Source organism: Polyergus mexicanus, unplaced genomic scaffold (assembly GCF_030449975.1).
Source record: "Polyergus mexicanus isolate NDT 795.1 unplaced genomic scaffold, iyPolMexi1.0 SCAF_23, whole genome shotgun sequence".
In the NCBI taxonomy this organism is placed as follows: domain Eukaryota; kingdom Metazoa; phylum Arthropoda; class Insecta; order Hymenoptera; family Formicidae; genus Polyergus; species Polyergus mexicanus.
In genome coordinates this window covers 1,697,297-1,714,450 of record NW_027223343.1, presented here as the reverse complement: position 1 = coordinate 1,714,450, position 17,154 = coordinate 1,697,297, and the positions used below count along the sequence as shown (strand labels likewise).

Genomic DNA, 17,154 nt, shown 5'->3' with positions numbered 1-17,154 from the left:
TGATATTTCTCCGCGAGCAAATTTTTGTACGTATTTTGTCGTACTTTCCTTTGCGCTTATCGCTCGCTGACCAACATGGCTCCTACCTATTTTAAGCTAATATCCGTACCATCTAAATTCGAACTTTGTAAAGAATGGGGATTGAGCAGATGATATTCTCCGGTTTCACCATCAGGCCCGCACCGATCGAAGTATTCGTGATGAAGAATCCTAGCGCGCAAGTAGGCCCCCCTTCTTTCCAGAACCCAGTCAGGGGACTTGACTATGTGCACCTGTGCAGGTTAAGAGGTGTTGTGTTTTCACCTGGCAGTTCAACCTACAATCGCGAGCAAGAACGTTTCGCAGCCGAGATCGTCCGCTGATCTTGATCGAAACAGAGAATAAAATTCGGGTGTCGCAACTTTCTTGATCAAATTTTCTTTCATCTATTGTATTTCTGTCGGACTCTTCAATAATTGCAAGCAAGCGCGAAATATTTTTTTTTGTGTGAAAGAATTTACAATGTTGTGATGCATTGAACATCTAATTTTCTTTTAACGAAGATTCGATTCAGTTTTGTTAGAAATGAATGAACAGATTCAATGAGAGAAACTCCAGGAAAGCCTTTGCTTTTTCGAGGAAAAACAGTGAATCGACGAACAGTAAGGAAACAAGTCTTCTGAAAAAAGCTAATATTGCTGGATTATTTTATTATAATTTGAAAATAAATTATATTATTGAACCAGATATCAAAGTAATCAATAAACTGATCAATAAGTTAATCAATAATTTGATCAATAGATTGATAGGGTAAAGACGATGATAAATTTTATAATATGACAATAATACGGTTAAAGTTTATTAAATTATTATTTATTGTCAAACAAAATCTAGAAAATTTCAAAAATAATTTAAGATAACCTCTTTGTTTTTAGAAATAAGGAAATATATATATATATATATTGAAGAGAACTTTTCTAATAGAAATCATTATTTAATGATAGAGTGATAAAGAAGAAAATTAGTATAATATTGATTTCTTAAAGTTAAATAATTTTATTGTCGCAAAAAGTTTTAAATAAAAATAAAAAAATAAAACTACAGTCTCTTCAAGTCTTTCAAATATTATTCAACATTTTTTACCTTCTTTTAAATAATATAAAAAAATCTCAAGAATCAACAAGATCATGTAATTGAGAAGAACAGAAAAAGAAAGAAAAAGACTAACTATTATTGAAATGTAAAAAGGTGAATTATAACACATCAGCTTTGCAAGTATTCAGAAAGAATCACAAATATCTCATCCGCTCGAAAGGACTATTATATCAAAAAGAAAAGATCTTAAACGTCACGTATAATTTCCACAATCTTTACAGGATGAAGCATTAGAATATTATAAATGCGCTAAGCTATACGCTTTATTCTGGAACACGATGTAACATCACGTTACTTATCGACGAATATTGGTAATCCTCGAATGCTAAGCGAGCAACTTTCGAACGAATACTCGGCACAAGACATTTCAGTTCGCGGTTTAAAAGGGCAAACGTTTGAAGAAGAGATTAAACGACAAAATTCAAGATGGACACTATGTTGGAGAAAATGGGAAAGCTGAATCTGGTAATGTGTATAGTTTAAGTATTAAGCTGCGTATTATATGCATCGTTAGCAAAGCTTCGTCGTAAACGCGACTATCATTTCTAGTAAATTGCGATAAAAGAATGAAATATTGCGCAATTATAAAAACAGGCGAAGTATCATTTACTTTATGATTACGATTTACTACTCACCTATCCTGGTGCTATTTATTTTAGAGAGAGAGAGAGAGAGAGAGACAGCACGAAGGAAAACGTTTGGCATTATTTAAAGAAAGAACAAAATTATTTTTATGAATTCAATTTTCCGGATTTTTAAATAAGTAACAAAATTTTGATTTAAATCTGGATTATCAATGTGCTTAGTTTTGAAAATTTAAAAGTCGCAGTTTTTTTTTTTTTAAGAACAAAATATTACGTACATATATACAGGGTGTCCAATTTTAATCTTCTCAGGCAAATATCTCAAAAACCAAGCCCGGAAGAGAAAAATGTTTCAGACAAAAGTTGTGTGGCTTCAAGGGGGCCATAAGATAGTACCATTGGTTTGACCTAGGAAAATCATTTGAAGGTCATGTAAAGGTCAACTTTAAAATCTTAAATAGAAATCCCCATTTTTTATTTAGCATTCTTGTAGCTGACATCGAGAGCTTTCCAAAACACTATAATAAAGTATTTTTTCATTCAGTACTTTTTGAATTATTTTATATTTTAATCTGACATATTTTGATATAAAAAATTAAATATTTCGTAAAATATTCAGTTTTCGATAATTTTACTATGTAATACTTCTATGTACAGAATAATAAGACAAATTAATTAGTGTCAAAAAAAACAAATAATTGTTTAAAAAAATACATTGTAAATAATTTTCTTAAAAACAATTTTTTTTTTAATACTAATTGATTTGTCTCATTATTCTGTACATAGAAGTATTACGGTAAGATTATCAAAAACTAAATATTTTACGAGATATTTAATTTTTTATATCAAAATATGTCAGATTAAAATATAAAATAACTCAAAAAGTACTTAATAAAGAAATACTTTATTATAGTGTTTTGAAAAACTCTCGATATCGGCTACAAGAATACTAAATAAAAAATGGGGGTTTCCATTTAAGATTTCAAAGTTGACCTTCACATGACCTTCAAATGATTTCCCAAGGTCAAATCATTGTCACCATCTTATGGCCCCCTCGAAACCAAACAACTTTTGTCTGAAACATTTTTTTCTTCCGGACTTGGTTTTTGAGATATTTGCCTGAGGAGATTAAAATAGGACATCCTGTATACTATATATATATATATATATATATATATATATATATATATATATATATATATATATATAGAAGTTAATATAATTATGTTAGACAGAATTAATATAACATAAGTAATTATATTAATATAAAATCTAACATAGGCATTAATACAAAATCGATTTTTATGTTAGACACGCAATTACATTTTTAGCAATTACATTTTGCTTTGATATATTCCTACTCTGCAATTTTTACTTTTAATATTATGCGTCAATCATTAATTAGCAGATATAAATTATGGAAAACACTTTAATAAAAGTATATAAAAAAAGAGAAAGAGAGAGTGAAGGAGAAAATAACAGTAGCTAATAAGAAAGTTATTTTTATTGGTGATAGAAGATTCAATTCTCATATAACAGCTGATACATCGATTAATCAATGATTCAACTGATGTCGATAAGGGGGAAGGGCGCACATTAAAGTTTCACTCAAATATCTTTGGTGAGAGTATACTTGTAAAGAAGAGAGAGGAAAAGACAAGATCAAAGCTGACAAGGAGAAAGATACAGACGTGGTATGAAATAGAAAGGGATAATGTGCGGTAATTCAGCTTATTTTTCATTGTTCATTGTTACAAGTGTTTCACTATAGACGAATTTATTAGCATGCAGATATCGAATACGTAATCACAAGACGTTAACAATCTCTTACTATGCAACTGTTTTGGATGTACAATATTTCAACCACACGCGAGAAAACTTGTCTTTTTCTTTATATATTATAGATTTTTTTGAAAGATCGTTTTTTGAATAGATAGGCTTAGCCTCTTTGTAAAGCGCCAAATCTTTATAAGTCGGTTTTTTTAAAAAGTCTTAGTTTTTTTGCAAAAAAATATTGATTATATTAAATATTCAAAAAACTTACAATGTATACGAATATGTTATTTATAAATTATTAAATCTATAAAGAAACTCGAAAATATATAGAAATTATTAAATGCTTTAAAATGGTACGCTTTGCTTGACATATAATTAACCACTGAATTATAATGAATATAGCATTCATTGTGGGTAGATATGTAGAAGAGTAATGTTATACATACTTTGTGTTTAGGAAAATACGAATTTATATGCTGAATACATTTCGCATTTTTTTGTCCATAGAAGATGCTTATGTCGTGATAGTTTCGTCATAGTTGAAAGTATAGTGTCATAATACGGCGCGCCATAATTATTCAAGTGAATTGACCTAATTGCGAGGAGGAATTTATTTCGATTAATTCGAAAGAATAGTGCATACATTGATGTAATAGAAATCGGCTCTTCGCAAAATTATACAAAATTAATAATCCCAAAATTGTTTAAAATTTTTTCTTAGAAATAATTAAAAATAAATTAAAAAATGAAAAGTTAAGAATATTTTAATAGAAGAAACTAATTTTAAATCTTGACTTCATATTTGTAATCAGCGATTCCGAAAATCTCGATATATCAAGTTTCAGTAAAAAATGTTTAAAAAGATTGTGCCACAAAATGGATTTTTTAAATTCTACGACCTGCAATATCACACATACTGGAACAATCATAAAAAAATTCTCAATGTAGAATCAAACAACGCTCTTCATCGCAAAAAGACATGATCTGCAGAAAAAAAATATGCATTCATATATATATATATATATATACAGAGTGTCCCATTTTAAAGGACCCACTCTAATATTTCAGAAACACTGCGTTAAATCTAAAAATGTTTCAAACAAAAGTTGTGTGGCTTTAAGGGGGCCATAAGACGGTGACAATGATTTGATCTTGGAAAATCATTTGAAGATCATGTAAAGATCAACTTTAAAATCTTAAATGGAAACCCCAATTTTTTATTTAGCATTCTTGTAGCTGACATCGAGAGCTTTCCAAAACACTATAATAAAGTATTTCTTTATTAAGTACTTTTTGAGTTATTTTATATTTTAATCTGACATATTTTGATATAAAAAATAAAATATCTCGTAAAATATTTAGTTTTTGATAATCTTACCGTAATACTTCTATGTACAGAATAATGAGACAAATCAATTAGTATAAAAAAAAATTGTTTTTAAGAAAATTATTTACAATGTATTTTTTTTAACAATTATTTGTTTTTTTTGGCACTGGTAATTAATTTGTCTTATTATTCTGTACATAGAAGTATTACGGTAAAATGATCGAAAACTGAATATTTTACGAAATATTTTATTTTTTATATCAAAATATATCAGATTAAAATATAAAATAACTCAAAAAATACTTAATGAAAAAATACTTTATTATAGTGTTTTGGAAAGTTCTCGATGTCAGCTACAAGAATACTAAATAAAAATGGGGATTTCCATTTAAGATTTTAAAGTTGACCTTCACATGACCTTCAAATGATTTTTCAAGGTCAAATCATTGTCACCATCTTATGGCCCCCTTGAAGCCACACAACTTTTGTCTGAAACATTTTTCTCTTCCGGGCTTGGTTTTTGAGATATTCGCCTGGATGGATTAAAATGGGCCACCCAGTATATATATATATATACAATATATATATATATATATATATATATATATATTCACAATCGTAATATGTGACTATCTGTTTTGAATAATGAAACTTAAATTGAAATTTTGCTCGTATAATGAACTATGAAATAAATCTTGCACGCTGTATTGCTTCCAAGTGTCACGAAGTAGCCATAAATAAATCGTATATTAATTACGACTGATGAGCGCGGTTATTTGATTCGAATGATGCACGCGTCATTAAAATGATATCTACGAGATCAAAACGCTTGCTTGCGCCGCACGAAACACGATAATTATAGCGTGTAATTATATCGCGGCAGTAAGTAATGAGTTTATTACTTTCAAGTGTGTTATTATTATGCCTCTTTTTGCAACATATATCTAACACACTTCTCTTTGCGCAAATTTAATATTATTTCTGTAACCAAATCTTTTAAGATATGTATCATTGCCAGGAATCGAGTTAATAAAACACGCATTGATCTACACGATCTAAATATTAGCTAATCAGATTTAATTAGATAAGCAGTTTCTGTCGGCATTTTCAAAGAATTCTAACTGATTATATAATACAAATTATATTTGTATATCAGAAGGAAATATATTGGAAATGATGTAAATGTACCATGTTTTCGATGAAAATAAAATTAATAATACTTGATATGGAATTTGATAATTATTTATGAGAAATTATATCTGATAAAAAATGAAAAACTAGAGGTATGGATTAATTTTTATTTAAATCATAATACGGCTTAAATTGATAAAATCGAAAAAGATATGAGATTGAACACTATTTTCAACTTTGACAATAACTAATATCTTTATGTCAATAATAATATTTAATTAGTTTATTAATAATAATTAATTAAACAATATTAATATATAACTAATATTTAATTAAAAATTGATATGAACAAAAATAAATTGTTTTGATACAAGTATGATTTTTTTTTTGTATCGTGCTTTTAGGCTCATTTTGTTGCTTTTCTTTTATTACAATATTATAACTTAATGTCAAAGATTTTTGTCATTCTTGTTTTAATATTAAATTATAATTATTATTTTAAAGTATAAGAAGACATTGGGCAAATTAAAAGATTTAAACGGATGATATATAGTGTACTTTCTACAAATAAAATATAATTATCAACTACAAATAATTGCAAATTATTATATTACTAAAATTTAGTTTTTTTATTTATGATTTTTTGAATATAATTTTTCGTATACGAATAAATATTTTCCATAAAAAATTTCGCTTATATTGACATGACAAAATCAGCGAGACCTAATGCTTTTCTTATTTCTCTCTTTCTCTGAATTAATATGCATAACAAATGTCTGAATGATAGACAATGAGACTGTCATTTCTTTCAAGATATAGTACTTTTTTCATATGTTTACAACTGTCTCGAACTGATAACATGTGATGACAGTTGCGAACCATGACGCACGTAAGTTCGCGTATCCCTGTATTTTTCATTAGGAAGTAATTTGAAGAGATGGATTAGAGACCGTAAAGCTATGGAAAGTGTGCTTACAAGTCCGTAACTCGCTTCCGGTAAACGCCGTTACGATGGAATTTGCATTGTTACTAATAACTTCTTTGATTGCATATTCTTCAAAGATTAAGATATATGTAGATAGGGTTATATATATATATATATATATCGAAGCTCGCAGCTCTACGCGCGTGTGCAAAGAAAAAATTACCAATATCAAAGAGAACTTTACGCTTTGTCTCGAGAAAGAAATTACATTTCTCATATTAATTTATAATTTTGCGAGAGTTCTGGTTTCTTATTTTTTTAACTTTTAAAATATAAGAGGAAATAATATTAAAGGTCGATTTAATATATAGGTCAATTAATCGCAATATTTTACGAGTTTCACAATATTGCGGTAAAAAGCTTATCATATAGAGAGGATAAAGTACAGTTTCCAATTGTCGAAACATTTATGCCAATTAAATTGCAAGAATATGTACTAAATTATATTCGGACATTATTATGTTCGTTTTTTTTTTATTTTTTTTTATTATTACAATGCATTAAATGAGCAAAATATATTTCATTCATTCTCACACGCTGTATGCATTTTGAAAAGCATGTGTCACACAAGGTATCGTGCGTTTACATAATCACGTACAGTGCTTTGATGTGTTCGACATTCTTGTTATACGAACCGCGATATAACGGCTCAAGGAAGATTGCTATTATTCACGAATAGAAACAGCCGAGAGAAGTACATTATAGCTGCCGAATATAGGAACATCTCATTAAAGATTATGTACTTCGTGAAAAATTAATGCTGATAATATTCTGTGTTTTAATTGGATATTCCAAAGCTTTTTTTTTTTTTTTTTTTTTTTTTTTTTTTTTTTTTTTTTTTTTTTTCAAGATCATTACACAATCAGGTAAAATTATATTCGAAGAAATATCTCTGAATCTTGAAGTTTAAATTTTACTTTGTGCATAACTATTTTTTGCACTTTCTATTTTTGTATCTGTTTTCTTTTTATAAATTTATAAATTTTATTTTTATATGTTATTTTTTATCATTTTGTCAAAGAAATATAAATGGAAAAAAATATATGGAGGCTGGTGAAATCGAGAAATTATATATCGCGTTCATGTCACATAAAAATTAAATACTTCTAAAAGCGACTGACAGACGATCAGCTGATTTCTGAGGACATCACAATGATATGCATAGTCGCGCGATAACTGGCACACGATAATTGACGTTGTTCTGTTTTTTTCTCCGCGATAAGAATTTGAACGTGTAAGATAAGGTAGAGTATTAGTCGACAGAGTTGGCTAGTGGCTCAAGTTCCTGACTGTGTGTATGAGGAAAACGGTTTCCTCTCCAAGGCATACAAAAGTGAAAATCGCGGTTAATCGTAAAAACGATTACAATCGAAAACGTACTGATGCTCCAGGCGTCTCTCTTTTATCTGATTGTGTCGTGTAAAAAAAAAAAATGATTTAACTGATCTCGAAAAGCTATGCCGACGTCGTCTTCTAATATTGAGGATCAGGATATTGCGCCCTGCCCAAAACCTGAAAGCGGAAGGTGGCATTTTTTTCACGTAGGTGATCGAGTAGCGAAGGAATTTTGATTGTTAATAAAACGCTTTCGCTTAGTTCACTTAGAATCTGTCACTGTAGGTTGTATAGTAATTGATGGCTTATTGCATTATTAATTTAAAAAAAAATATTTAATTACAAACTAACTATGGTTTGTAATCAAAATTTGTTTTTTTATTATTATAATGTAATATAATATAATTTCTTATTGCCTCTATATAGTATATAGGATAGCCCATATAAAGTATTACAAGCCAATAACTCTAAAAATATTTATATTAATCTAGAAAGTTTTATGTATTCGAGGGGCCTTTCTAACTACGTAAATATAAAGTTGCCTCTCTCTCTCTCTCTCTCTCTCTCTCTCTCTCTCTCTCTTTCCCCGCTCCCTTTGAAGGGGGAGCGGGGAATAACTTTATAATTTCAAATGAAATTCCTTATAAAATGTTACAAATTTGGATCCTGCAAGAAAATACAAGAAAATTTTATCTGAGACATTTCTTTAAAAAAATGCTTCTATCAAAAGTTATAAGCATTTAAACTTTAACATAGAATGCAGTTAAACTAATGATAAAACCATAAATTAAATGGAAGGTTTTATAGTTTTTTTTTTTCACTTTATTAAATGTTTGAACTGTTAAAAGGACCCCTCGAATACATAAAACTTTCTCATGAACAATTTTTGATTCGACAAATATTTTTAGAGTTATTGGCTTGTAACACTTTATGTAGGCTACCCTATATACAGGGTAAGTTTTTTAACCTGAAACTTTGAAATATCTCGAAAAATAAGCACTGAACGAAAAAAATGTTGATAATCAAAATTTAATCCTTCCGCGGGGGAAATACATTAGTGTTAAAATTCGTCCCCCACCCCCCACCTCCTGGGGAGGGGAGGATGGGCAACTTTAAAATCTTAAATGGAAATCTCCATTTTTTATTTAGTATTCTTGTAGCTGACATCGAGAGCTTTTCAAAACACTATAATAAAGTATTTTTTTATTAGGTACTTTTTGAGTTATTTTATATTTTAATCTGATATATTTTGATATAAAAAATTAAATATCTCGTAAAATATTTAGTTTTTGATAATCTTACCGTAATACTTCTATGTACAGAATAATGAGACAAATCAATTAGTATTAAAAAAAAAAAATTGTTTTTAAGAAAATTATTTACAATGTATTTTTTAAAATAATTATTTGTTTTTTTTTGGCACTAATTAATTTGTCTTATTATTCTGTACATAGAAGTATTACGGTAAGATTATCAAAAACTAACTATTTTATGAGATGTTTAATTTTTTATATCAAAAGATGTCAGATTAAAATATAAAATAACTCAAAAAGTACTGAATAAAAAAATAGTTTATTATAGTGTCTTGGAAAGCTCTCGAGACAAGCTACAAGAATACTAAATAAAAAATGGGGGCTTCCGTTTAAGATTTTAAAGTTGACCTTCACATGACCTTCAAATAATTTTCCAAGGTCAAATCATTGTCACCATCTTATGGCCCATTTGAAGCCAGACAACTTTTGTTTGAAACATTTTTCGATTTAACGCAGTGTTTCTGAGATATTTGAGTGAGTCCTTTAAAATGGGACACCCTGTGTATATATATAAATTTAAAAGGTTATCTTATTCACATGACAATCTCAAATATTCTAGTTTGTTGCATACAATTGTATATGTATATTATGTACATAATCTTTTTGCGAAATAATATACAATAGTAATCTTGCATTTTTTCCAGCGCAAAATATTAAATTAGACGTACATTTTAAAAATTTTTGTTATTTTTGTTCTCATTATACATAATAGTCTTATATTGTAACTGTATAACGACAAAGCAGAACGTTCCATTTATAAAACTAACGGAAGATGAAGCAACAACTGTTACGAAATTAAGTCTAATGCGATGTTATTATCATATTCTTGCTACTTAGTCTCGTTTTCTAATAGCGTTTTGATACGTCATATGTTATACGGGATATTGTATTACATGTTGCATGTTATAAAGATGCATAAAATTTCTAGGACCCAATTTTCAAATACATCTCCCTTTTTAACCGCTTCTGTCATATAACATAAAATTAAATATTTTTCTATGAAAAATATTTAAATTTATTCTAATGAGCTTTTTGTTACAACTCAACAAAGTACCATTAGTTATAACGATAAACGTTATAATAACTTTAGCACTAAAGAATTTACATAAATATGTTATTTTTACGTATTTATGTAAATCCTTTGGATCTTTTTACTGACATTTTTTGTTATACATACGCGTTCTCTAATATTGAATACTACATAAGAAGGATTTTATGGTTTGCAGAGGATTCCAAGCTGTCCTGTGAAAAATTCACAACCTTTGAAAGAGTTCGTCGGTCGCTGCCAGACTATGCCATCACGAGTGAAGAAATCGTTTTGCGGCTGCCTCCAGGTATGGTTCCAAGTTTTTGCATAAATAAATATAACCATTAATAGAATTAAGAAAAAAGTTGATTTAATTTTAATTTAATATAGATTATTTAATTTTATATAGATAATATATATGATAATATTATTAAATTAAATTGATATTTGCTATTTAGATATTTTTGTTATCATAGAACAGATATGATAATAATTTAAAATATCGTAATCGCTTGTGTGTTGAAGCAAAAAAGATAAAAATAATATTGTATATACTGGGTGGCCTATTTTAATTCAGCCAGTCGAATATCTCAAAAAGCCCGGAAGAGAAAAATGTTTCAAACAAAAGTTGTGTGGCTTCAAGGGGGACATCATTGTCTTTCCATCTTAAGATGGAAAGACAATGATTTGACCTAGGAAAATCATTTGAAGGTCATGTGAAGGTCAACTTTAAAATCTTAAATAGAAACCCCCATTTTTTATTTAGTATTCATGTAGCTGACATCGAGAACTTTCCAAAACGCTATAATAAACTATTTTTTTCATCAGAATTTTTTGAGTTATTTTATATTTTATAATCTGACATCTTTTGATATAAAAAATTAAATATCTCATAAAATAGTTAGTTTTTGATAATCTTACCGTAATACTTTTATGTACAGAATAATGATACAAATCAATTAGTATAAAAAAATAATAGTTTTTAAGAAAATTATTTACAATGTATTTTTTAAAACAATTACTTGTTTTTTTTTTACACTAATTAATTTGTCTTATTATTCTGTACATAGAAGTATTACGGTAAAATTATCGAAAACTGAATATTTTACGAAATATTTTATTTTTTATATCAAAATATGTCAGATTAAAATATAAATAACTCAAAACGTACATAATGAAAAAATACTTTATTATAGTGTTTTGGAAAGCTCTCGATGTCAGCTACAAGAATACTAAATAAAAAATGGGGGTTTCCATTTAAGATTTTAAAGTTGACCTTCACGTGACCTTCAAATGACTCTTTAAGGTCAAATCAATGGTACCATCTTATGGCCCCCTCGAAACCAAACAACTTTTGTCTGAAACATTTTTTTCTTCAGGGCTTGGTTTTTGAGATATTCGACTGGATGGATTAAAATGGGCCACCCAGTATATATATATATATATATATATATATATTGTTTGCATTAGCTTTCATAGTTATCTAAGCAAATTCGATCGAAAATGTATAATCGATTATGAGGAACCTTTTTTTTTGGGACAACTGTGCTATCAAATTTGTTATTTTAAAAAAGAAATCTCAAAATATTACGTATCAAGGTAAATCTCTTTTGATAGATTGTGATTTATCATTGAATAATATTCAATAAATCTGCGGTCAACTTAATATTCATTATATTATTAAATCGTAGATGTGTTGACGACATTAATGATGACATTGCAGGAAATTGTTAAATTATTAATGATGAAATAATATTGATATGTTTTGGTTATAGACGCACATCTTCAAATTATTTCTTGGCTTAAAATGGAATATATTGTATAACAAAAGCTAACTTATGATATAGTATAATATACAATATATGCGATATAAAATATATTCTTCCATTTTTGTTCTAGCTGTATTTGTTTTATATTTGTGACAATAAAAAAATAACTAAATGTTTATACTTTGTAAAAAAACAAAGTATACAAATAAATATAATACATAACATAAATATAATATAGAAGATAACGAATATATAAATTTGTATATATTTAATTTTTTTAAATTTATATTTAAATTTTATTTTTTTAATATATAAATTTGACATTAATTTCCAAAAATGCTCCAATAAAATGATTATTATTGTTGCTATATATAATATTATTACATATAATATATTATTAATATTATTATAAAGAATGCTTGATATGTCATCGATTAAGCTATGCCACATATGTCTTTAATTAAGCCTTTTTAATATTAATTTTTTCTTTTTCTCAAATTCATACGCAAACACATGCATAAATCGAGTCGAAGCATTTCTTCGTCAAGCTAGATACGCGTGTTAATTTGAAAGTCGACTGAAAGTGAAAAGGATTGAGTTATTAACTGTACTCTCTCGATTCATCTCTTATGCGATTTACTATCATCAAATTAGTAAGAAGTCTATTTAAATATACTCTTATATCTGTTTAAATCTATTTTAAATAAACATATTTGTTGATTAAAACATTCACGCGAAAAGCGTTTCTACAAATCTGTATGTACTCTTTATCTATTTTCATAAAAGTATAAAAAAAATATTAACACATAAAAATAAAATAACAAGAATATATGTATATTATGTCAGTCTAATAGAAAAATTTTAATTTTATTTATACACACTACAATTACATATTTATGAAGAAATACCTCAGTTGCATTTAATGAAGATACAGTTTTGTTATAATATGTAAAGCTTTCTTGTATCGTTAACCCTGATTATTTATTGCTCACTAAAGCCTATGTACAATATTTATCAATTAGAAATCAATTGATTACAATTGTGTGTTCACATTCTCGATGGAAAAATTAATAGACAGAAATCTAACCATTACGTGAGAAAGTCTTTCGTGTAAGTTGCTTTAAGCTATTGTGCATGGCACGTCGTGCAAGAGCAAAATTATTTCGTGATCAAGATCGGACAGAGTTGCAGCAACTTCAAAGATTTCTCCGTGATACTCGTCAATTATCTCCATTTATCTTCAACCTGGTGAGATACGTTACTAGGAAATCCTTTCCGCGTGCCAAGCACTATGTGTCTTGACATCATCGACCTTTGTAAAAGTCGCACATGTCCTATTCTAGTTTTCAGATTGCAGCTTCTTCTACTTGTGTATGGTTTTTTTTTTTTTTTTTTTTTTAGATAAATATCATTGTGATGTCGAGTAATCTTATTATAGCCCAGTATAGTGTGTTATTACAAGATTCCACTATATTATACATATTTATAATTAAAATTAAGAGCTAGTTATAGTAAAATCGATAAAAAATTGAATAAAAAATAAAATTTTATTTTATATTTGCATTTTATAATTCATGAAGTATTTTGATAATTTTTTAAGTACTTGATATAGTATATTATTATAATTTTCAATATATTTTCAATATATTTGCAAATTATACTATTTACAATATTGAAAACGTATATATGATTTTCATGATGTAATAATTTCGTGGAGAGTAAATGGATTTTTGAACGAAAAATCAACGATGCGAAACGAGTTCACAGCAAATTTAATTTAATTACTATTCTTTGTTTAATAAATAATATATTCTTGTGGAATATCATGTGTAAAAAAAAAAAAAAAAAGACATCGTGCAGCATTAACGGCGTTTTGCACCGTTATGAGATCTGGCATGTCCCTCTCGTGCAAACACGAACATTCGAGGTCTTTGACATCATGACCGCGATGGTCGATTGAGCCAAGAAAATCGGGGTATACCGTTTCCTCCAGAAACATAACATAATCTACAAATGATCAGTTTTTTTGGTCGGTTCTGTAGATTTTATTATCTCAATTGATTTTTACTATTTCGAGGCCGCAAGAGGTTTTAGCTGAAGATTGACTATATTTTATTCGCGAATATAATCATATATCTAGTACCTTTAAGTTTTCTGTAGTTATTTTTTCTGATAAACGAAGGGCAAAACCAGTAAAATACTTGACTCGGAATAATAAAAAGGTGGAGAGACAAAGATCGGTTTCGCAAGGACATCGTGTTCGGTTCCCTTTTCTGAGAACTAGTCAGGCGTGGTAAAGGTAGAGATTCGGAGGACGTATTTTACCGATAATATCGTTTTTAAAACGTTACACAGTTTTTACGAGTTTGTTTTCGCCACGCGATAGCAAGGGGAACTAAAAGAATTATAAGGGGAGTTGAAAAATCATAAAAAAAAACAAATACACGGAGAAGAGAACAATTTTTGCGAATATATAGAAAAAAGTAAAATATGATAAACTATATTAAATTAATTGAGGGAGTAGGGAACAGATTTCTTTAATACGTTTAATTAAGAATATTATTTGTCTGTACAAATAGGTTTAAATATTAGAAAAATAATCTTCAACTCGGATAACAAACTAAACAAGACTTAAATGCATTTTATTTCATTAAAGTTAAAACACGTATCTATAAAATATATACAAACAGATTCTTTAGAAATACTTTATAATATATTATATTGATAATCTTGACAAGGTTACAAATAACTTTGAAAAGAAAGAAATAAAAAATGAAATGAATAATTTCATACAGTTACATATACGCTATACGAAGTTGCAACAGCACAGCATCCGCATCGTCCGCATTATTTCCTATTTATCGTCCATCTGTTTCGTTTTACCAGCATGACAGCATAATTTTCGCGGGACGACAATAAAGACTTACATACAACGCGCAACGATTAGATCAACATCTGCAATGTGCCGAGTGAGTCTATCGTAAATTGCGATTTGCAACGCATCTAACGGGATAGAAAATATGGGCTTAATTGGGCAGCCAGTTACGGGTAATATCCATTTTAATCATCCACTAAATCATCCTATTACCTGATGGAATTTAGGAACATCAAGAGATAGCGCGTCATCTCGTGTTAAGTAATATTTTTTAACAATAATAAACTCTCCTAGAGAAACGCTATAGCGTATCATTTTCTAGAATGAAAAAACACTTTATAAAAAATTTAAATATCTTACGAACGTCAAAGATTAAAAAAAGAAGATTTCAAATATACATATATCTTTCTTTTTAATCAACATGAAAGTTTTTTTTATAAAAGTCGAATTTCTCCAGTCAAAGAAAAAAAGAGCTTTTTTACAAAAAGAGAATCACAAAAAATATTAGGTGTACAACTTTGCTTCCGCCGTTTTTTTCCGAAATTCGAGGCTTTATTGTAAAAAACTGGTTATACATTTATGATTCAAAGTATTGTCTACTCCCAATGATCGTGCCAATTCTTTTTGACTATGACTCGAGTCTTCATTAAGTAATGCCTCCAATTCTGCATCTTCGAAAACCTTCTCTCTTCCACCGCTATGCCGGTCTTCGACGTGAAAATCACCGTTCTTGAAACGTCGAAACCACTCGCGACACGTTCTTTCGCTAATAGCGGCTTCACCATAAGTATTTGAGAGCATTCGATGAGCCTCAGCCGCAGATTTCTTCATATTGAAGCAGAAAATTAAAACCTGCCGCAAATGACGAGAATTTGGCTCGTAAACTGACATTTTCAATCGAAAATAACTTTATGATGCGGACACAAATCGACTAATGTTTCTATGGGGTTATGTTGACAGATGCCCAAGTTTATCGCACGACATCTATGATCTATTTATTTCGACCACTACTTACCGCTAAAGCCATCTATAGGAAAACGGCGGAAGCAAAGTTGTACACCTAATATATAAATCAATGATATAAAAATGTTATAAAATTATTAAAAAAACTAATTATATTTAAATTATAGAAACTATAAATAAATATATATATAATGAAATCCGCCTAACAAAGGTATCAATTTAAAAAAAAAACGTGAAATATATACCTTTCTCTCTGATTAAAATAACTCAATGTTTTATATAAAAAATAAAATCTTTAAAGAAATAAAATATTTTTAGTTTAAAAGAAGCAATTTTTTACAAAAATTGCATTAAAAAATATATATTATTATTGAAAAAGAATATGCTAAAATCATAAAAATGAACAAGTATATTTTTACAATTTTTACAAAAATAAAATTTTCCTTAAAATAAATTTTTAACAAAATTGACATTAAAAAAGAGAAAAATGTAAGTTAATGGTATATAGTTTTCTTTTCTCTCACGTGCACGCTAGTTGAATATCACGTTTGGTTGTAGTTCCTCGTGTCGAAGCGGTCACGTGCGTGCAGGCGTCTGTCTCATACGGCGCGTGTAAAATTCTTATAGAAGAAACGTCGAACGATTCCTCCGCGTATATATATATATATATATATATATATATATATATATGCGATCTCTTGCAATCACGTAGAGATAATGTTTACAAAGAATATATCGACCCCAGTACGGGAATAAATAATTTTCTAGTCACGTGTGAAAGTACTTTAGGAATTCAGCGCTCCTAACCTTTGCTGCCGTTTCTTGTTGACTGGAGTTGCTGCGAGTAAAACGAAATGAGAACGAGCGTACAATAATAGAAATAGATTTTTTAAATTAAAATCGATTAAAATTTTAATATATCTACACACACACAC

General features: G+C 28.3%; 1 protein-coding gene across 3 annotated transcripts in view; it reads left to right on the top strand.

The window, feature by feature from the left end:
• Daam (disheveled-associated activator of morphogenesis-like protein) overlaps positions 1–17,154 on the top strand; it is a 55,619-nt gene that overhangs the window by 26,484 nt on the left and 11,981 nt on the right. Inside the window, exons 1-2 of one of the 3 annotated variants that reach the window (XM_070312846.1) lie at positions 1,393–1,599; positions 10,812–10,919. In XM_070312846.1, the coding sequence (XP_070168947.1) occupies positions 1,561–1,599; positions 10,812–10,919 (147 nt within the window). In that variant the 5' untranslated portion in view covers positions 1,393–1,560. Of the gene's footprint in view, positions 1–1,392; positions 1,600–8,207; positions 8,479–10,811; positions 10,920–17,154 lie in introns of those variants that run through there. The other 2 variants (XM_070312845.1, XM_070312847.1) reach the window with 2 other exon arrangements.